At 36.8% G+C, this 21,922-nt stretch overlaps 4 protein-coding genes across 4 annotated transcripts; 1 reads left to right on the top strand and 3 right to left on the bottom strand.

Moving 5' to 3' along the window:
* Positions 1 to 576: 576 nt before the first annotated feature.
* LOC113741812 (root phototropism protein 3-like) lies at positions 577 to 2,955 on the bottom strand. The gene is made up of 2 exons (XM_027269454.2): positions 2,061 to 2,955; positions 577 to 1,239 (listed from the first exon to the last, which is right to left on the bottom strand). Exons 1-2 carry the CDS (start codon positions 2,802 to 2,804, stop codon positions 718 to 720), a joined length of 1,266 nt encoding a protein of 421 aa, XP_027125255.1. The 5' UTR covers positions 2,805 to 2,955; the 3' UTR covers positions 577 to 717.
* Positions 2,956 to 4,354: 1,399 nt separating this feature from the next.
* Positions 4,355 to 8,242, bottom strand: LOC113742698 (plastidic ATP/ADP-transporter-like). Its single transcript, XM_027270610.2, has 5 exons — positions 7,257 to 8,242; positions 6,028 to 6,282; positions 5,770 to 5,913; positions 5,341 to 5,688; positions 4,355 to 5,025 (listed from the first exon to the last, which is right to left on the bottom strand). Exons 1-5 carry the CDS (start codon positions 8,037 to 8,039, stop codon positions 4,663 to 4,665), a joined length of 1,893 nt encoding a protein of 630 aa, XP_027126411.1. The 5' UTR covers positions 8,040 to 8,242; the 3' UTR covers positions 4,355 to 4,662.
* A 6,321-nt stretch (positions 8,243 to 14,563) lies between these two features.
* On the top strand, positions 14,564 to 17,608 carry LOC113740567 (V-type proton ATPase subunit c''2). The gene is made up of 4 exons (XM_027268114.2): positions 14,564 to 14,794; positions 14,916 to 14,993; positions 16,973 to 17,143; positions 17,257 to 17,608. Exons 1-4 carry the CDS (start codon positions 14,685 to 14,687, stop codon positions 17,426 to 17,428), a joined length of 531 nt encoding a protein of 176 aa, XP_027123915.1. The 5' UTR covers positions 14,564 to 14,684; the 3' UTR covers positions 17,429 to 17,608.
* A 1,266-nt stretch (positions 17,609 to 18,874) lies between these two features.
* Positions 18,875 to 20,533, bottom strand: LOC113742726 (caffeoylshikimate esterase). The gene is made up of 2 exons (XM_027270652.2): positions 19,919 to 20,533; positions 18,875 to 19,551 (listed from the first exon to the last, which is right to left on the bottom strand). The coding sequence occupies exons 1-2, from the start codon at positions 20,438 to 20,440 to the stop codon at positions 19,093 to 19,095; spliced, it is 981 nt and encodes a 326-aa protein (XP_027126453.1). The 5' UTR covers positions 20,441 to 20,533; the 3' UTR covers positions 18,875 to 19,092.
* Between the last annotated feature and the right edge of the window lie 1,389 nt (positions 20,534 to 21,922).

Here is a 21,922-nt window from a genome sequence, read left to right on the forward strand (position 1 = left end):
TACCTTGTTATTAAAATTTTGCTGCATAGCCAGTTTGCAACTGATTTTATATAAGTTTTGACAAGAAATTAGCTCTTTTTATGGTAGAATGACATTATGGTTTTGATCAGGATAGCCAAATTGAAATGAGGATGCTACGCTGCTCTTAACTCTTGCGCCTCAGAAATAAAAATTTCTAAAATCAGACAAAATAGTGCCGTTTAAAAATATTGATAGAATCACAATGTGCAAACCATTATCGTGTTTTGCTAATGGAACCTGATAGCAACTGTAAAATTCTGGAACTTTTGCCAATAACTTGAATGTCTATAGGATAAAGGCAGAAACTTTTCTACTCTAAATAGTTTCGGGAAAATGTTCGAATTTGTTTGGATAGAGTATTATTTGAAATAATTACTGTAACACTTTTTGTGATGTGATGTATGTGAGATAAAAAGATAATTGGGAATATAAAAAGGTGAATTGAAAATTGTGTTTATGATGCAAGCGAAATATTATTTAAAAAAATGAGATATCCAGACAAATCCTTGACTTCGCAAGTTGCAATAGGTCGAATAGTGAAAAAATGAAGAGAAATTAGGAAAATCAGGGTATTATTCTCCAGAAGTGAACATTTTAAGTTACCGAATGATACTTGAAAAACTAAACATATTGTTATACAATTACAAAGCATTATTGAGAAATCCAACATTTTAGAATCCATTTTCAACGTCAATCTCAAGACATAGAATTCCTCCATTTGGGTGGTTTTTTGCCTTTGACAAGCCTAGTCTTGACATCAACAGGAGTTTGTCTTCCAAAATCACCTTCTCCTTCAACGTTAGTTAACTTGTTGGCTCTAAACGAAGGCATTACAATCTTCTTCCAACTGAAAAGTCCCTTCTTTTTCTCCAATAATCTCTCAATTTGTCCTTGCATGTTCATGCATTGGCTTTGAAGCCTTAAAACATCTTCTTTGAGCTTCTTGATCTCCAACTGCTGAGCATTCATTTCTCGCTTTGACATGCACCTGGCAGGGAGATCTAGCCCCATGTTCGGGCTACGGGTGCCGCTGAAGGATCCACTCCAGTCGATCTGCTTGTTGAGCTTTGCTTGCTCTGAGAATAACACTTGAATTACTGCCCGCACCGGCAAACGCTCGTTTTGGGCAGCATGCAACGAGGCCTCTGCTGACAGTTTTCTGCTGTCGATTAATCGGCAAAGATTCTTCCTTTCTTGCTTTGATACTCCCCGATGTGCCTGCCAGTGTCCGGAGTAAATTTATCAGCTTGATTGTTGTTGTATCTATAGATATTAACCAGTAAATTACTTCCCAAAAGATTTCTTCGATTGACATGAATTGTACATTTAGTTCGAACAAATTTATGTGCATCAAAAGATTTGGTGATACTGTAATTTGAAAGCCATGTTATATCAGTAATTTGATGTCTATCTCAATCTTTGGTTCATAAGTTGGGAGTGAAAATGTGTTCATTGGCTCATTGATGTGATTGATGATCAAATGCCATGCCTCGACGTAGACTACAGCATTGAAAAATCAATTTAAAGGCTATGAACCATCTTCCAAACTTTTTACGTGTGGATAAAAAGAAAAGGGACGCTCGTGACACTACTTTCCAAATCCTTCATATGAGGACAATACCAAACCCCTTTTTTGGTCTACTTTCTTTGTTCATTGTTTGTCTGGTGTAGTCATATGACTCGTATCTGTTTCATTTTGTTTTGATAAGCAGAACAATGCAGCTTGTTGGTTGTGCGATGAAGAATCTAATGCTGGTGACAGCACAACAACTCCTACTTCCCCAAATTTGGCATCTATCCTAATTCCCCTCACCAAATGAGGGTGTAATGTTAATTTACTATACCAGAGAGAAAAGCAACATGCATACAACAAAATTAAGCAACACTCTATTAAGGGTAGCAGAGCCACCAAGTATATATATATATATATATGAATATAGGGTAAACTTGAAAAGTTCAAGAGGCAGCAGGAGAAAATAAAAACATAAAAAAAATAAAAATAAAAATAAAAATGAAGAATTGAAATTGTTCCAACTTACTTTGAGATAGGTGTCAATGGCTCTGTATAAGCCATCATCAATAGAACGAGCATGAGCCGGGAGTGCTCCAGCAAGAGCAATGAAATCAGACAACGCCAAATTGGAGTCCACCGCAGCTTCAGCAAGGTAAGAGTCCACAAGCTTAGCCACCTTCATCAATGCAGCTCCACTTCTGAAAGTTTCATCCAAATTCAAGAACCTTTTGACCAGTCTAAGAGCCAGTTCAACGTCAAGCAATGTCCCAGAAGTATGACTAAAAGACGGTATCAGGAAATCCTTGAGCGAAGCCTGGTCAAGCTGCCAAGAAATTCTCTTCTCTAACTCGACCCTGTAAGTGGGCTCAACACCAACCATGCAGGCGGTCCGGAGCAGCCTCAGAAGGAAGGTACAGGGGACAGAATCCTTCTCAGGGGGGAGGATTCCGACCAGGGTTTCGACGAAAAACCTCTTCTTCATCCAAGAAGATGTGACGCTATCAGGGGATTCTTCAAGATTTATCAGGCTTTTTTCTACCTCATCCCCTGAACCTGACAAGTCAGGAAGCCACTTGGATGAATAATGGGCGATGATTGAACCAATCAATTCAGGCCGTACTCCCTTGGCTTTAATTCCGGATACAGTCTTAACAAAGTAATCCATATCAAGAATGCAAGCATCATCAAACCAACATTCTGCTCCAAATTGTGTCGTTCTGCCCGCAAAGGTAGTGATGGACTCTGGCAAGGCCAGTTTGTCATTCTTCATTTTGGCAGCAGAATAGCGTTAGATAGCTGTTGTAGCAGAGGACTAGGAAGCTGATGAGTGATGCTAACAAAAGGTTGCTACATTGCTAGTACATCATGCTCTTCACTATTTCAACAGTATGCTTGTGACATGGTCAAACTCAGTACTTGTAGATAAAAGGGTAGAGGTTAAGAAAGGGTAGACCTGGCCGCATCATTTAGGATGGCGAAATGGGGAAAAAAAAATTCTTCGTGGTTGGTGCCGTGAACATGGGTGATGAAGAGTATAGGATAAGAAGAGGGAGGAGTGAGGGATGTCCGGTAATACTATTCGTTTCAAGTCCCTTTCGCTGGGATGTCCGGTAATGCTAATTAATTTTGTTCAACAGCTACAGGGAATAATCCATGATATGTCACTCCCAGGACGAATTTGCATTAAAAGGTTTTGTCTCCACCGTAGGCTCAAGGCCTTGTTCGCTTCTTCTGTTCACCAAATTACCACTAGCCCAAAGTAAGTTGCAACACTTTATGGCGTATATATGTAATATTCTTTCTTTTCTTTTTTTTTTATCCTATGTGGATTGGTAGAGTATGGTAAAACTGGCACAACAGTAAAAGGCCATCAACACTCTCATTCTCCGCACTCGTTCATTTTATTAGCTCTTATTAGTCTCTGCGCCAGATACAACTTCAAGATTTTTACCGGCTGGGCTAGGATATACTGGTACAAGTAAACGAGAGCTCTTAGTCTTGTGAATGGAAAAAAAATAACATAACGTCGAGAGAGAGTCAAACCCGAGTCTTGAGGATGGAAAGGAAAAAAATAATGTTAAAAGAGTATCGGTCCAGATTAATCAGGGCAATACAATCACCAAACACCGGGCGATTTAACACCTCAAAAAAAAAACAAAACAAAAAAGGAGTAGGGAGTTGTTGCTGTTGACACCTTCTTCCCCCATTTTCCCCAGCCCTGTAGTTCCCCAATAGTTGGGATGTTCATAGTGAAACTTCTTATCTCAAACACTACCCAGCGGTATTGTGTCCTTTAAGTGGTAACTGTGTCGGTTGAATGGGTTTATTTGATTTGGATTCAAGTGTCATCGAATGCTGAATCCAAACCCACACAAAAAAAAAAGTTATATCCGAATGCTACCGGATTTGGGCCTTTCAGATTGTTGCCCATCAAAAGTAGGCCTAATTTTAGCTACCCAATGGTAACCCTGGTTGGTAGATTTAACAGCTTTTTTGTGCCTAACCCAGTCCTATGCCTGCTATATATTATCATTAATCCATTGCTGCTTGCTTAAGAGAAATGTTCTCAGCGTTTTATGCACTGTGGCAAACACTCAGACCCCCTGTGCATTCCCACATTGCCATGCCAGGAAGACAAACCATTGGTGCAACCAGCTACCGAGATAGACAGTTATGATATACAAGACACACCAGCTCACTCGTTTTCTCATAAAAAATACAACAGCTGCAGAGATTGTGGAAGAAAAAAGAAACAACCACTGAAGCTTGAATTTTCTAGCGAGACAATCTAAGAGGGGGATGTAATTACACTAACTAACATGCCAGAACCATTATGCATTCTCGAGTTAAAATCTTAAATATTCTGCATTCTACATCAACGTATCTAACAAATGTTTCTCAATGGTAAGTAAAAGCTTGGAGAAGAATCAAATGAACTACAATAAGCTGATTACATCTTTTATAGTTTTTGATTATTCTGTAAAAGTATGAATTAATCCAAATCCTACCTGCACCACTTTTGAAATCCCCCCTTTAAGTAGTGAACTCAGGAACACCGCAACCACCACAAAAACTTCCACTTTCATTTCCTTATGGTCTCACGTTCGGCAACTAATTCAACGATATTATCACACACTTCGCGGAGAGGAGGGCTCAGAAGTGCTGGCAGGGCCACCCTCAGCAGGATTTAGAGCTGCTCCACTCGCAAGAGAACCGTTATCACTCTCATTCTGAGTCATGACTGGGATTTTAACAGATGCTCGCTCCATCTCCTTCTCAAGCTCTTCTTCACGTCGCAATGCAGTAAATTGGCCATCCAAGGACCTGGCTGCCGCTAACCATGCGCCAACAATTATTAGAAGTACACCTCCAAGGTAAGGAGTGGAATTTGCCAGTGAGCCAAAGGCTAATATCATAAACTGTTGAATCAATGCACCACCAGATTTTCCCAATGGATTGCAGACAACATCAATTGCAGCTTTCCCTTTAATCTGATACAAGAATAAAATCAACAATGAGTTTATTTGCAACAAACATTAGAGCTCAAAATGCTATTTTAGTCTCTCAACCCTAAAAGTTTGTATTTGAGCATAACCTGAAACTAGACAGATCCTACTATCATGCGAGCTACTTTAGATATTGGAAGCCTACATGCTTTCTTTTTTAGTAGTGCTTTCTTAGCTGTTGCATTTTGCATCTATGTACTCATGATGATGATTGAATTTCTGTAACTCGAGATCTTGAATGTTGAATCTTTTATTTAGCTTAAAAAGAAAGAAATCCAAATGGCAAATAAAGCATCAGACCTTGGTCTCCTCGTCTAATGGAATATAGGCCATTTCCTTGCACGGATCAAACAAGCTGTATTTGGCACTTTTACTGAAAATGTTTTGCATCGCACCCACATAAACTGCTGCAAGAAGTGGAGTCAGCCCAAACTTGGCAAGAGAAGGCCCAAAAGGGTCACCAAACAATATCAAGGAAAAGAAGCCAACTCCTGTGAGGAGCAAAACAGTTGGTGTAATTGTGGCTGCCACCCCCCAGCCATATTTGTCAAAAATCCATTGACTCAGAAGCATCATCGTGAAAGTTGCTATTCCAGTAGCAGTTGAAAAGTCACCCATGAAGGATGAGTATTCATTTGGGCTAGGAAACTGCATCGTACTAAAAGAATAAGTCTACAAGCAGATAGGAGGACAGAATACCATAGATTAGAAAGCCACATTTATTTATACCTGAGCTTTGAGCTTGGATTTCCATGTAACCTCTACAAGGTTAATGCTAATGCCATATGCAACAACCAAAGTGGCAAGATCCCTAATATATTTAGAAGACACCAAAAACTTCAAACTCTCCATTGTCCCCATCTTTGGTTTCTCCTGTCAAAGTTAACATCATAGTTAATAATTGCACCAAGAAGGACAGTATCAAGCAGCAAAAGCTACCCCTGTATCAGTTATATATAAAGAAAAAACAGCATCCTTGTAGATTACCTTCTTCTTCTTGCTACGGGTAGGAAGAGGCACATTGCGATTCGCCCACCAATAGAAGAAACAGATGGCAGCCCCCATCAGCACAACAATGCTCATCATTCCTTTCAAGGAGATGGCCCAACCATCAACTCCAGGACCTAAATTCTTTCTCAAATTAGAGAAGTATTTCACCGTCCGACCAGAGAAAACAAGGGCAATATTGGCTCCCAGTCCAAACAGAGGATAGAATCTTTTAGCCTCTTCAATGGTAGTTATCTGCAACAACAAAGCATTCAGCAAAGTTAATTGCAGAAAAATAACAAAGAATTCACGCAAATTCAATTGCATCTATTTATTTACCAGTATCACCAGTAACTTAAATTTTATCAAGTGATGGTAAAACAAAAATCATCAAAGCTAGGTAGAAACTAATAGATAAACATGAGAACTGGCCTGTTAGTTCACCACCACGACAATAACATAATACAATGAATAAAGAAAACATTAATTCATCATTTCCAACCACGGGGCAAAGGAAGGGGAGGACTGTACCAATAATGTCAATACAAAACATGTAGAACCAGTTTTTCCTTTTTTGTTTCTGGGCTTACGGCTCAGTTTAGCAGGAAATAGAAAATTTTATATATGGGCCAAAGTATGACGGCTTTTGTGCTTGTCTACGAGGAACTATATCCCAAATTAGCCCAACTCAACCAACTTCACCAATCCAAGAAATAAAAGAGAGGCGGCAAAGCACAGTTTAGAAATTTTTTGAGAGAAGAGAGGGACAACTTTTTGGCTTTGTATGTAAAGCATATTGCAAAAAGTCACTGTTATCCACATCAGGATATTAACCCTGCTGGACAGTCAAAATCATATATTGGAATAACAATAATATGATCCCATGAATAAATAAAGGCCTATGCAAACCAAGTATAACTTCCTATATAGACAGGAAAACAAGAATTTAAACGCAGATTTGAAAATGTTGAACACAACCTAATAATAGATGAGAAAAAAAAACAGTTATGAAGAATCTAGCATGTGCAACATCAGCTTTAGTAGTTTGATTTCCGTAAAGATAATAAACTGAACTACTGAACTACTGGAATCCCCACGAAACAATAATTAACGGGGAAGATAATTATGCCAGTTTCAGATGCTCAAGAGAATGGAATCTTTTAACACAATCCGGAAGAGAGATAATTCTTAATATACAGCCATCCCTACTCATGGGCTGAGATAGTTACCTGATTAGCAAACCCCCAAAAAAGCACCGAAATGACCACACTTCCCCAAAGCTCTGCCATGACATAAAATAAACAAAAACTCCAGATCCTCATAATAGCAATTGGCCCTAGAAATCTTGGGCCAAGTATATTCAGAAGCTTATCAGCAAGAGCTGTGGGGTGAAAATAATTGCTGAGCGGGTACAAAACAAACCCAAATGCCCCAAAAAAGGCGATAAAGGGAAGTATTGTGGTGTAAAAAAGAGCCTCCTTTGACAACACGTTAGCCATTTTTGTGTACAACAACATGAACCCGATAGCCATAGGTAAATTCACCCAAGTTTTCAGGAAAGGTATAATCTCAGCACTTGACCCCTTAGCTGTCACCACTAACACATCTTTGGTGTCCCTAAGAATTGTATAGTTGAAGAGGATACAGAAAAACATCATGCCAAGAGGTAAAATCTTCTTAAGGGTATTAAGCTCTATACCCAAAAACTTGGGTGGCTCGGGCTGGCGAAAAACTGGCTGGCCGTCGGCTCCTGTTGCAGCAGCAGCAGCCTCAGCCCTGCAAACATGGAAAGTTCTATTTTTTGGGATAATTAAATTAGGCTTTGTGGCAAAGCCCTGAAATTTTTGGAACCCATTAAGATTTACAGAGAGACCTGAAAATGGTTTGTTTTTCAAGGGATTGAAAGGGCTAAACCTATGCCTTAAACCCTGCTGTGGAGGATTGAGCAAAGCCCTGGTTTTGGGGTTTGAAGGTAGAGAAAGAAGCCCTTTTGTCTGAAAAACAGCTTGCATTTTTTCTTTTTCAGCCTCTCTTCTTGCTCTCTCCCTCCTCCCTTTCTATCCCTGAAATCCCCTCAAGAAGTTAACCCAAAAATTGAATTTTTATGAAGTGACCATGAGGGAGAGAGAGTGAAGAAGAGAGGGATAAGGTTTTGGGTTGCCTGAGATTGAGGAAGGAAGGAAGGAAGGAAGAATGCTTTCCTGCAGAGGCTAAATTCCGGAGGAGGAAGATACTTTAATAAAATATCTTTTACTCCAGAGCGTATATATACATATATATAAATCCTACAGAGGAGCGAAGAATGAAAACCCTTCTCGTGAAGGTTGAGAAAGACAAAAACTCGTTTGCTGAAAAAAAAAAAAAGAGAGAAAGATGAAACTCGGTGGTAAAAAATTAATGCTACTTACCGGCAAAAGAAGATTAGAACCAGTAAGACTCTGTGTTACGGGTTTTGATTGATCACTCTGTATTAACAATTCTTCAAGTTGCAATAGGTTATTAGCCACTCCTAATGCTTTTAAAAAAATGATTTTTTCTCTAACGGTGTCCTGTTCGTCAAAATATCTAATATTCATCTAACCTATTATATATATATATACATACACATATTAATTATTATTATTCTTTCTTATATTTATATATATTTTTATTTAATTTTATCCATTTTTCTTTATATTTATTTATTTTTCTTAATTTTTTAAACTAACACCCTATGAACATCCTTTAAAAAATTGTTAAAAATTTTATGAGATGTCCCCGAATGGGACAGTAATACACTAATATTTAGTTTATACTGATTGGTAGAGCCATAGTTATTGCTTGTGGGAGAAAATTCTGAAAGAAATACGATGCCGAAATGAAAGGAAAAGAAAAGTGAAAGAGGACGAAAAGTGGGAAACAAACCGGAAACGCGAGTGAATCATGTGAGAAAAATTTAGTACTCCGGTCAATAATGATTTTTCCCACCTCCTCCTCCAAACCGTCACCAATTTGACTTCGATGAATTTACCAAAATACCTTTGAGATCTTTTCAACTTTAAAACAGTAAATACGGGGAAAAAAAAAAGTACTATACAATAAATGATTTTACTATGTACACAGTAAAATCACCTAAGTTGATCCAAATTTATTTTCAATTTTGTAAAGCACATTTTGGCAAATGAAAAGATCGTCACAAGTTAGTATAGCGTAGAAGAATTAAGCGCAAGAGTATAGTAGACTATGCAATATTCATTACACAGTTTTTTTTTAAAAAATTTTTTGACTAAACAGTATATCAAATTATGTTGAAAAATCAGACTTTGACTGACAAAGTCAGAACAGAGAAACAAAGACGGCACAAAGCAACAAAATAGCATATTGGGAAACAAGGAAAGGAATAAGACACGTTTCATTCGTTCCAAATTTTTTGTTCTACTTTCTATTTTGCGTCCTATATAAAAAATTAAAACGCTTTTTTGTTCTTTTTTTTGTCCCCTAATGTTATCTCTACTTTTAATCAAATGACATGTTGCATTCAAATCCAAAATTTGAATTTCCACAATCAAAGTACTATTGATAAAAAGAGAGAGAGAGAGAGAGTTGAATCTTCGCTTAAGCGTGATCAAAAGTTTGGGACGGATGAAGCAGTTGCTGCGTCTTCGCTTAAGCGGGACAAAAGGGTTGCGTTCCATTAAAATCACGTTTAAAATTGAAGGAAATTCTTAATCTGCTTCATCAGAATTTCATTGTTCAGAGGCACGAAATTGAGCAAGTTGTTGAAAAGCTTCGGTCCTTTTCAACAACTCAATTTAGGCTGTCAAGTTTGATTGCTCAAAGGAGACCAAATTGAGCATTTGATAGAGGGCCGAAAGAGAGAGGCACTTTCTGCAGATTTGCCATCTTAATATTTCCTGCCACCTTCCACCACCGCTAGATTCATTTCATATTCGCTTACGCAAGTAGTCAAAAAAAATACCAACACTAAATGCCTGGGAATTGACAGGGGATTAATATATAACAGAAAGCAAACGTACGCTTATATGGCACTCGACTTGAATAAGATCATTTTAAAAAAAAAAAAAAAAGACTTTAATAAGATCGTGAGGAGCCATGAAAGTAGCAGAGAAAGGTGATTTTGGAAGAAAAAGAAAAAGAAAAACACGAAGGGCGAAGTAAATCACGATTAAGTAAGGCCTGAATTTTCCCTCATCTGGGAACACGTTTTCTTAATCGTTCTGCTTATAAAAAGAATTGATCCGAGTCCAAAACTTGCCGGCTGGCTGAAGCCTGAATGCATGAACCAACCCAAAAATAAAATAAATAAATAAACAAATGGTATCATTCTGTACATTGCAATGTCGCCAATGATTGATACAACGTTCATGTCAGTAATTTGGATGATTTATTTGAGATAATTACTGTAGCACTTTTTGTGATGTGATGTATGTGAGATAAAAAAGTGATTGGGAATATAAAATGATGATTGGAATTTGTGAAGCAAATTATTTTATCTCAAATCATCACTTCCCAAACACGCGCTGTTGTATCAGAGGTACTTTCACTTTTAGTTTTGGTGCAAAATAAGAAATTATTTGTTTGGATATCAAATTTTTTCAAATAATATTTTGTTTGCATTAGAAACACATTTTTCTTCAACTCATTTTTTTATATTTTCAACCACCTTTTTATCTCATATACATCACATCACAAAAAAATATTACAATAATTATTCCAAATAATAATACTCTATCCAAACAAATTCAAAACTCTTTTCAGGGTATAACGTCCCCTGTATAATTGCCCTCATGTATAGAAGTTTTTTGTTTTGTCCTCCGCGAGCAACAATTACAGGATGTTAAAGAAACTTATGATGCGTTTGATAAGATTGAAGTTTGAAATTTAAAATCTAAAATTTGAATCAAATAAATTATTGAACTGTTAAGTATTAAATCTAACACACTTGAGTGCATATCATATTCAGTAATAAGTGAATAGCCTATTACTTAATTTTGAGAGCAAGTTTTGCCAAAAAAATTCAGTACCACTTAATTAACTTAGATGTTCAATTTTTTGTTATCAAACTATCTGAATCCATTAAATTTAAATGTTGAACTAGATTATGAAATGGGGCATTCCTTATCCTCAAAATTAAAAGTTTAATTTTAGCCAAAAAATGAAGAACAATAGACATCTTAAAATAAAAAAAAAAAAAACTATATCCAGATTTTTTAAATTTTTTTTTGTCAACACAATGGGTGTCCAGACCTTCGGCCCGACTAGTCTCACTGCACCCAGGCCCCCGCCCCCAAGAGACTCGAGACAGTAAAAGGAATCGCACTTTGACCACACGGCCTGGGACTCAACGAGGCAACCCCAGTACCAACCGAGTCGACCCGAGGGGCTATGTCCGGATTAACCGTTGGCATTGTTTGTCATAACAGATAAGCTTTTTGTACTCATTTTAGGTACTGATTAATACGCCTAAATTTTCATTTTTATTACACACTTACCACTGGCTTTCATTGCTCTCCTTACTTTTATATACTTTCCTGATTTAATTTCATTAGATAAAAAAAAAAACTGACACTTAATTACTGTGAGATCCTGGCGGAGAAAAGAAACGGACAAGTACAATCTTCGAGTTGATTGACTCACGGTACAAGGAGGAGGAATTAAATCAAATCGCAGGTTATAATAATACTAATTCAATCAGAACTGATTATTCTGACGGACAACAGCTCATGTGATAGATGAATATCTGGCTTAGTTGGTGGATTGGGCCGCGAGGAGAAAAAAAAAATATTATTAATGCGGAACACGCCCCTCTCTGTTCTATTTCCACGCTCTCCTACTAGTACCGATGCAGTAGATGACAAAATTCTACTAAGGAGAGATTCTGGGATTTGATACTCCTGTCTTCTTGCCTCTCGGCTGCTACTTATTTCTTTTTAATTAAATGCAAGAAGATTTGCTTAATTTATAAGTATTCTCTGCAGTAATAGTACTTTAATCCCTATGACTATATATGTTATTGGTTATTTTTTAAAATATAAAATTATTTAGAAAAAGTAAATAAATACAAGAAAAGATAGGTAAAATTAAATAGAGAAAATATATGAATGTTAAAAAAAATCATTATTAGTATATATAAATATATGATAAATTAGGTGAATATTAAATGTATTAACGATCTTTTTAAGAGCACCTTTTAGAAAAATCATGTACTTATAACTATAAAAATAACTATGTCACCATGCATTCTATAATAGATATTTAATAAATGCTCTAAATGCATGTCAGATGGCAAATCACCCCAAAAATAATAGCAAAAGTCAACTTCACCAGCAAATAAGCAGCATAAAACAAAGAAAATGCAGAAAAGGACATGAAGGGAATTCGGTGGCCACTGAAGCATTAATTAGAAGTACTATATGCAACTAATATGTAAAAAATATGACCCAAAAGACTATTCCATCGTTAAAGAGGGGGAAGGAAATAAAGATAACGTTGAAACTCCAACTTCTTTTTAACACTAGGATAAGATCTGTTTGGATTAGCTGTTTTTTAGTGTGTTTTTGAAAAATTTTGTTGTAGCAGAGTTATTAGATTATATTTTTGGATATTTTTAGAAAATATTTTGGGATATTTAAGAGTAGAAAAGTTCCTATAATATATTTTGAGATATTTTTAAAAATTTTTAAAAAATTTAAACTAAATTTTAGATTACCTTTTAAAGTACTTTTTAAAAATTTTTATTATATTTAAAAAATTAGTTTTTGAAAAACACTCCCACCAAAAAAAGAGCTGTTTTTTTAGATACCAATCAATAATATCCACTAATTTTACTTTTAACTTATTTTAAAAGAGAGTCCAACTAGACCAAGAAGGACTAGTAAAAGAGAATCCTACTTTTAAATTTAAATAAATAAATAAATATATACTATTGCACGTTTTTAAATTTCATTGCAGGTGAAGAGTTTTGAGGCTGCTAATCTACTAGAACGAATTGGTTAATTCAGAGCCCCGAGTTCAACGTCAATCAACAGAAAAAGAGAAAACAATTTCGACAACTGCTACACAAAATTGAGGGAAGACCGGAATGGTCCAAATTTTGATGAATGGAAAGCCAGTTGCGGCACATATTCTCACAACATATTCCATAAGCTTGAGTGACAGCATGGGACACGAGCGGACATTATTGGTCCCGTGCAATTCAACGGTGGAGGTTGCATCCACGTGGACTAAAAAGGGTAATGCTAGTACTACCTATTTGGCCAAAAATATCATCGACCTCGCGACTAACAAAAGAAAAAGCGAAGCCTGACGTGTGACCAGATCCTCCCTTGCCTCCGGACAAATTGCTGTTAGGTTTGGGCCCGTCAACTTGTCCGGGTGTACAACAGACCGACGTCAAATTGTTTCTCTAGTCGAATTGGACACTTTTTGATTTACTATAATTGCTTTGTTTGGAAAGCAATTTTCTCAAAAAAAAAAAAAATGAAATTTTCATGAACATAATTTTTAATTATTTTTTTATCTTATATATCTATCAAATGACTATAATAATTTTTTCATAAAAAATTCAGAAAAATGCAATCCAAACAGAGCTATTATTGTTTTTACATGCTTCTGCGTTTATTTTCTTTCCATGTTAATTAAATTCATGTTATTGCGTTTTGTTTAAATTAACTTGCTCAGTGTTAGAATTATTACAATGCAAATTTAAGTTGTAACAAATGTTATTGGATGCATGAAGATGCTTAATTTTCCTTCCTTCTAACTGAACTCTTGAATTCGATTATCTTATTTCTAAAATGCCAATAATTGTTTATGCAAAGAATGCAATTTTCATTCCAAAACAACCAAAAACTAATTGTTCTATAAACTACATCTAAAGCCTAATACAGAGTGGTAACTTTAAAATTTTGAAAGCCACAATTCATCGTGTTTGCTAATTTTAGCATACTAAAATATCACTTTTTTGGTCGTTCAAAATAACTAAAACTGCCAACCAACATTTTAAGGTTACAAAGCCGACCTTCGAAATTCCATAGCTTACTACTTTCAATCTCTCAAAAATATCGCAGTATATATTATGAAATGACAAATTTATTGCTGTTTTCACACTTTCTTTAAGGAATTATTTTTGGTTAAATAGCAATTTAAACTAAATATATATATATAAATATTTATTCTCCTAGCAAGTAATTTGTTTTTCAGAAAAAATTTCATAAATTGATTAAAACAACTACTGCATTAATTTGTTAAAGAAAAATATTCATTTGTTTGTGGCATTTTGAAATTAGAAGAAGAAAAAGTCAGATGAGGAGTACTAAAACCACTAGCTTACCATTTTAACATGCACAAGTCCGTGCTCTGGATCTTCTGCTATCCGTGGGTTAAATAGTAGACCGTGCTGCGACTGGTTTGGAGTTTAGACCCCTAGGAACCCGTTGTCAGAAATTGGGCTGAGAACTTCTGGATCAAGCCCATCTAAGATACTATCATTGTGACTAGTGTTACAAAGCCCAAATTCGAGCGCAATTTTAAGTGACAATTTAGGACATCCAATCGTCAACATGGTTCCTCTATCCATCGATCGAGACTGATCAAAATCTCTCCCGAATTTGTTAGGATACACAGGTTTTGTTCCTGGTGGAAAAAAATTGTTAACCATGGAGTCTTCGAGCTCATGGTCGCGGGCTTTGGTTCAGATCTCGCCCTACACTTTCTCCGCCGTCGGAATCGCCATCGCCATCGGTGTCTCTGTCCTCGGCGCTGCTTGGTATACTAACTTCTTCTGTAATCTCTTGTCTTCAAAATTCACTAGCGTTTCAACTGTACAAGATTTGTGATAGCTGAAATTGAAGAAAGCTATTATTTGCGGGTGCAATTATTGTTTACAGGGGGATATTTATAACTGGAAGCAGTTTAATTGGTGCAGCTATTAAAGCCCCTCGCATTACATCAAAAAATCTTATCAGGTGATAATTCCTTTTCTTTATTATCGTTATAAACATGTTTTGTGGGTTAAATTATTTGCTTTTCCGGTGGTGAATATAATTGATAATGCATGTTCTGATTTGAAGTGGTAAAGTGATGGTAAAAGTGTAAATTCGAACGTATTGAGTTATCTAATGAGCCTTAGCTTAATGTCTTCTACTGCTATGCCACAGTCAGAATTGGATGAGGCCGTGTAAAGTTTGAGATTATTCCTTCCTTTCTGCTTTTCATTTCCGCAACAATGTTCCGATTAGGTCTTGCTTTTCATAAACATGGCATTGATTTGTAGCAGGAGCTTCTGCTGTGTAATGTTATCATTGCAGCTGTAAGAATGTGTGTATTTGATCTAAAAGTGTCATCACAAAGATTTCTTTAAATGAAATGACCTAGATCGTTGCTAACAGATACCTATGGACAAACAATGCAACATTTGTGATTCAAAATCTAGAGCACGTGAAATGTACTTATGGTTTTCTACCAGTTAATAGAAGTAATGCTAACATTGGTTATTGAAAATTAGGCTTTTTTTTTTGGGGTTGGGGGGGGGGGGTTGAGGATAGATTTGATGACAGGTGTTAAACCGTGAGGAGCGTGACTTGGATTATGTGATTGATTTTTTTGCCCTAGTGCAAATGCCTTTTTTTTTTTTTTGTTTTGGGGTGGGGGGTTTCTGTCTAAACAGGTTTTCCATCTGGACCTTATGATTCAAAACAAACAATAAACAATGTTCACATATGAGTTTATCATGACGTCTAAGATGTATTATTGCTACGATTGAGAGTGTTATATTCCCAGTTCTCATGATGGAAAAAATAGTTAAATTTTTTATCTTAGTCAGCCATTACAAAGATCTCTTCTTGATTTTTTTCCCCTTTTTGCTTGGCCAAGGTGGTGGAGGCCAGTCAATATGTGCCAATGTTAATAATGAACTCTTTTCAAGCTAAATCTGGTGGCTATGCTATGGAACTAGCTTTATTTTTCCCATTGATATACATCTCAGATATTTCTTTCCTTTCTCTCTTAGTCTTCTTGTAACAGCATTCAAAAGTTAAATAGAGTTTCAAAAAAATCATTTTCTTGTCTTCTTTGCATTTATTTGGTTTCTTTTGGTATTTTCTTTAACTATTCTCTTGCACTTATCTGGTTTAATGTTTTTATCTAATCATTTTTGGAGATGGATATCTTTTTTCTGTGTCTTGTTTCTAAGTGTTGGAATTGTCGAGGAAACATGCATTTGTTCTAGAGGAGGATGAAATGTTTATTCCTACTTTGCATTTATTACCATGAAATTAAACAAGATTGGTGTATGTCCACAGACTCTTTCAGGACTATAAAACTGACAAATTTACTAGGGGTCCTTTATTTGTATATTCTATATGCTAAAGAAGTAACTTACTTCCTAGGGGACTTTCAGTGTGAAAAGAAAATGATAAAGGAAAGAATGAACTTGGGTCCTGACTTCAGACACCTTTTGTTTAAAGTGTCTAATTAGATCTCAAGACATTAGGTTGGATAAATAATTTGTGTCTGAGAATTGATTTAGTAGTTTCTTATGGAACACCATTTGTTGAGAGCCAGAAAACAAACATTTCCCAGTTTTCACCTTTCTAATCATAAAATATATGCTGAAGTCAACAGAAATGCCGTTGGGCTGAAAACCTTTGCTTTTGTCACTATTTTGTAACCCAATACAGTTTTTCCGAGCCATGCTTTTATGTAGCGTCATTCATCTTGCTCCAAATTCTGCCTATGGTGACTGTTGGGTAATGCTAGATGTGCTGTTTATATTTGAAGAATAATGAACTTCTGGATTGTGATTGTGTTATTTTGTAATAATTATCACCTAATTGTATTTTCTTGATTAGGCATAATTCTTTTTATATTTATGAATTTGTACATCTATCTTGGTGCTGCAAATGATTTTTTAAGCTGCTTCAATCTCATTCTATTTTCTGTTCAGCGTAATTTTTTGTGAGGCTGTAGCTATATATGGAGTTATTGTGGCTATCATTCTTCAGACAAAGTTAGAGAGTGTCCCTACTTCCCAGATATATGCTCCAGAATCCCTTAGAGCAGGCTACTCCATCTTTGCTTCAGGAATAATTGTGGGCTTTGCAAATCTTGTCTGTGGGTAAGTTTCTTGGTTTTTCTATATGTTTCTGGTGACCTTGAGCATAAAGCAATGTCTGCTTCATTTTGATAACATGTTTTATATTGCTGTTTCTCTTGTGTTCTTTGACAAAGGTTATGTGTGGGAATAATTGGAAGCAGCTGTGCTTTGTCTGATGCACAGAACTCCACACTGTTTGTTAAGATTTTGGTTATCGAAATTTTTGGTAGCGCACTTGGACTGTTTGGAGTCATTGTTGGAATCATCATGTCGGCACAAGCTTCATGGCCCTCAAAGAATGCATGAGTTTGTACCGTCACAAGGTTATTGCTGTATGATACACGAAACATTTTTCTTTTTTATCCCTTGTTTTCCATCTTTTCTCTCTTTAAGGCATTTAAATAGTAGATTCTGTACGAGGTGCTTGAACTTTAAAACACTTGTTGATTGATCGTGTGTTATAAGGTCATTTGGGCATTCACGTCATGTTTCATCTTGCTTTATGAATCTTGTGATCAATCAGTACCATGTAAATCTGTATTCAGGGGCCAGTGGCTCAAAGAAAGACTTGGTTGGGGTCACCAGCGTATTGTGTTTGAACTTCCATGCAAGGAAGTGTGAGGCGAGTTACTTCTCTAAACGTCATCAGTCATGATATAGCAATTTTAGGAAGCCGAAAACAGAGTTTTGGTTTTGTGCAAGGCTGGAGTTGATGGAGTGGGGCGTTGGGGATAATTATAAATTAAAACATGCCTAAAATATTGACGAAGGAGCTATAGATGGTAAGAAAATCTGCCCCGTCCCCTAGTTGTGATCTCTGGAGTCTCACTAGATGCTTAAAGTCTGCACTGTTTGTATCTTGAAGTGGCACAGGCTGGTACGGCATACTGTTCATAACTGGCCGTGCCTATTAATCCATTACAAGAGACACAGATTTAACCGTCACTAATAGCAATGCCTTCTTCTTTGAGCACAGTATGAATCATTCATTAAATGAATGAATCAATTGCAGATTCTAGTCGAGTGTGTTTTGTTCCAATCCCTCAACATATCATAATATCCTTGTGGGGGTCAGGTCTCCAAAGCAATGTGAAAGTTATGCCAGCACAAAGATGATTGTCATGATAACATCCCTGGACTTGAACCACCCTGGCAAAATCTGACATTTGTAATCGATTTCTGGACAGCTTTCATATGGTTTTTAAAATCAGTACCAAGTGAAATGTTTAAACGGTTGCTTGCTTGATTTTGTTCTTATGTAACTCTGTATCCTTCGGGAAGCTAATGCCTTGGCTAAAATGAGACAGCTGAATCGATGAGATTACCTTTGGTGGCCCTCCGTCGGAGTGGATGGTGAAAAACCTCAAAGAAGATTTTGTGCTTTCAGACGTCAAAATCGGAAGTTGGTGAGTGAAGTTGACATCTAATGCTCCGAAATGAAAAACAAAAGTTGGTGTCTCTTTTTTTTTTTTCTTCAAAAAAGAAAAAAAAGGTTGATGTTATTTGAAACTTGAGATGGACGTCGCTTGTTTTTGGGGAATAAAATTGGTGATTGACTGATTCTTGTGATAAAATAGTGCGTCCCAACTCTGCGATAGGTAGGCCTTTGGAATAACTTTCCACCAACTTTACCTACCACCACTGTCCAAGACTAATTGGAGTTGGAGACAGTCTTCACAAAATAAACAGCTCACTACCAAATTGTCGGAAAGTTTGCAAGCCTGTACCGTAAGCAATCGAATAATTCTGATATAATCAAACAGAAAAACCATCGCTTCCAATTGAAGACAATTTAATACAGTATCTGGTGTGTTTCGCTTTGTCCCAGAGCACCAGCATAACTTTTTCGTACAAATAGAAGAACACTTTCGATTCAGCCATAATAATGCCTCTACGCCCCTCCCACTTGTATTAATCAATATAAAGTTTTTCAACAATCATATATATATATATATTTTTTTTGAGAACCCCTACGAGTATCCATTACATTTTGCTTTTGGACCGTACTTCTGAGCCCTCTCATCAATCCAAGCCCTCATGTCAGCCAACACAAGGTTTGCACTCTCGTCGGGCTCCCCTTGAATCAACGAATGGTACATCCCATCGTATAACTTCAAGGTTTTATCTTGACTGCTAGCTTTCTCGTACAACATTTTGGAGCCGGACGGGCAAGTGACCCCATCAGAAGTCCCATGAACGGTCAAAAATGGCACCGTCACCTTGTGGAAATTGTTCTGTACGTACTCAGTTTGCCTCACGAGCTCCCTCATGGTCCCAACCCTGGGCGGACCTGTATATCTTCTTGGATTTCCGGCAATGATCTTCAACTTCTCAGGGTCTCTTATAGCCTTTCCCACCATCTTATTGTCTGGCATTGCTGCCCACGTATCCGCCATGCCAAATAACAATCCATACACGAATAGCCGCACCTTCAATACATAATAACATTAATGTTTGGTAAGAAGAAAGAGAAAGAAAATATTTGCAAATTTTACAAAATAAAGTGGCAAGCACCGACCATGTTCCCTACTTCCCACCAAACCAAATACTATGCATGTATTAGCAAATGTTTAGCAATATTAGATTCTTTCCAAATTTAATGCTAAAATTTGACATAAAACGAAATTCAAACCAATTGAATTTGTAAATGTTTGAAAGGTCTAGAAAGTTGTAACCAAATGGTACTACTAATTGCCTCATCTTCCATTATCCCGTCAGAGTAACATTGCCCCCCCCCCCCCCCCCCCCCCAAAAAAAAAATAAAAAAAATTGGAGGATGTGAGAAGAGTAGACTACCCTGGACGGCTGCATAGGTTCGGGGATGACAAAAAGTGGGGCCGAAAAGATCACTCCAGTCCAGGTGTCAGGATCAGATTGGAAGTACATGAGCAAAGTAGCCAGTCCACCCATTGACTCCCCAAACAGAAAGGCCGGCAAATGCTTGTACTCTTCACTGTTCCTCATGCTCTTGAAAAAATACAACGACGCACCGGCGATCTTCTGCATATCGCCGAGGTAGCACGGGATGCCTTCCGACCGGCCATGACCAAGGAGGTCGGCGGCGAAGACGGCGTATCCCCAGGTGGTATAGCTCATGCATATCTTCTGGAAGAGCCAGCCGGTGTCGGAGCCGTAACCGTGGCTCATGTACACCGTACCCTTGATGGGTTCTTGAGGGTCCAGTGGAAGAAATGACTGTGTAAAGAGTTTTCCGTTTGGGGTGTCGAAGTAGGACTTGGTGTTGCGGACGCCCTGGGAGGCGTAGTATTCCTCCTCCGGCATGTCGCCCCAGAAGTTTGGGGGTGGTTCTGATGGCATTTCTGCGGTGGGTAGGAAAACTTAGGAGGGACAAAGGAGAGCTGTTCAACAATAAAGTTGGTACATATGGATGGAGAGGGGTGGCCAATTTAGGTGGCTTTGGGATATATATATATATCCGTCAGGGGCGTAACGTGGAAATACATTTTTTTCTTTCTTTCTTTCTTTCTTTTTCCATATACTATAAGTAATATTTATCGGATTAAACTTGTATATACTACCATATATGTCACTTAATTGTGAATTAAACTGATTCCTTCCCTTAGACCCCAAAAAAAAAAAATTGAGATGAATTTCAATTACAAAAATATTATTCACACTCCATTTTCTGTTAGTTACACTCTCATTATTTTATTTTATAATTTATAATATAATTTAATAAATAAAAATTATGTGATAAAAATGATAGCGAGAGTGTGATTAATAAAAATTGGAGCATGAATAATATTTTTTTTCAATTATTACATACATTGTGAAAGTATACAATATATATATAAGATGACTTTTTCTTTTTGTTTTATGGGAAATACTACTCCACTATAATTAAGAAGGGTTCTACTTCTACATCAGGCTATCCTGAAAGGGATTCTTGCTGAAGAGTGGGGGTGCCGTGGATTGGGAGAGGTTGACGTGTGGGAGTTGGTGGGCTGGCTTGACGTAGGGCCTACCACGTACTTGGTGAAGAAAAGTTGCGCCATGTTTGGGTCGGGCAGTCTGAATGGGTTGGGATAAATGGACTGTTTTGGAGTTGGTGGGATTTGGATGTTAGTGAATTTAAGGTGGGCGGCTCGGGGTTCAGGGCTGCCCAACAACCGCAATTGATATCTTTTTTTAACCGATTCTGATAAATTGTTAACGTAACGTAGGATCAATCCAATAGATTTGCTGTACAATATTTACGTTGGTTTGGTCAAAAGGAAAAAAAAAAAGTAAAGAGCGTGCGAATCCTGTGATGTATCTGTCGCGACAGCAATGCCTTTCTCGCCCTTTTTGACTGAGACTGATAACCGCTTTTTTTTTTTTTTTTTTTTTTTTTTGCAAGTCATAAATTGGAATCTAACTTTTGGCTGGCTAATTAAAAACGAATTACCATGGTACAAATTTTTTAGGCAAAAATGGGACAACAGTGTTTGTGTCCGGCAAGACACAAGAAAAGACTGCGGCCTTATTTGATAATTCAATTCATCACTTAAATTTAATGAATTCAGATTTTAACACATTTATACCGTTTGATGATTAAAAATTGAACATCTAAATTAATTAAGTGACACTGAATTTCTTAGGCAAAACTTGCTCTCAAAATTAAATGATAAGTTATTCACTTTATCACTAAATGTAATATACACTCAAATATATTAGATTTAATATTTAACAATTCAATGATTTCAGATTTCTTACTCCAGTTTTATTAAATGCACCCAACAGTTGAGATGCATTTGGGTTTATTAATAGACCGGTCGAGGTCTCCGTCTATTCAGGTCA

This window comes from Coffea arabica, chromosome 4e, assembly GCF_036785885.1.
Source record: "Coffea arabica cultivar ET-39 chromosome 4e, Coffea Arabica ET-39 HiFi, whole genome shotgun sequence".
NCBI lineage: Eukaryota > Viridiplantae > Streptophyta > Magnoliopsida > Gentianales > Rubiaceae > Coffea > Coffea arabica.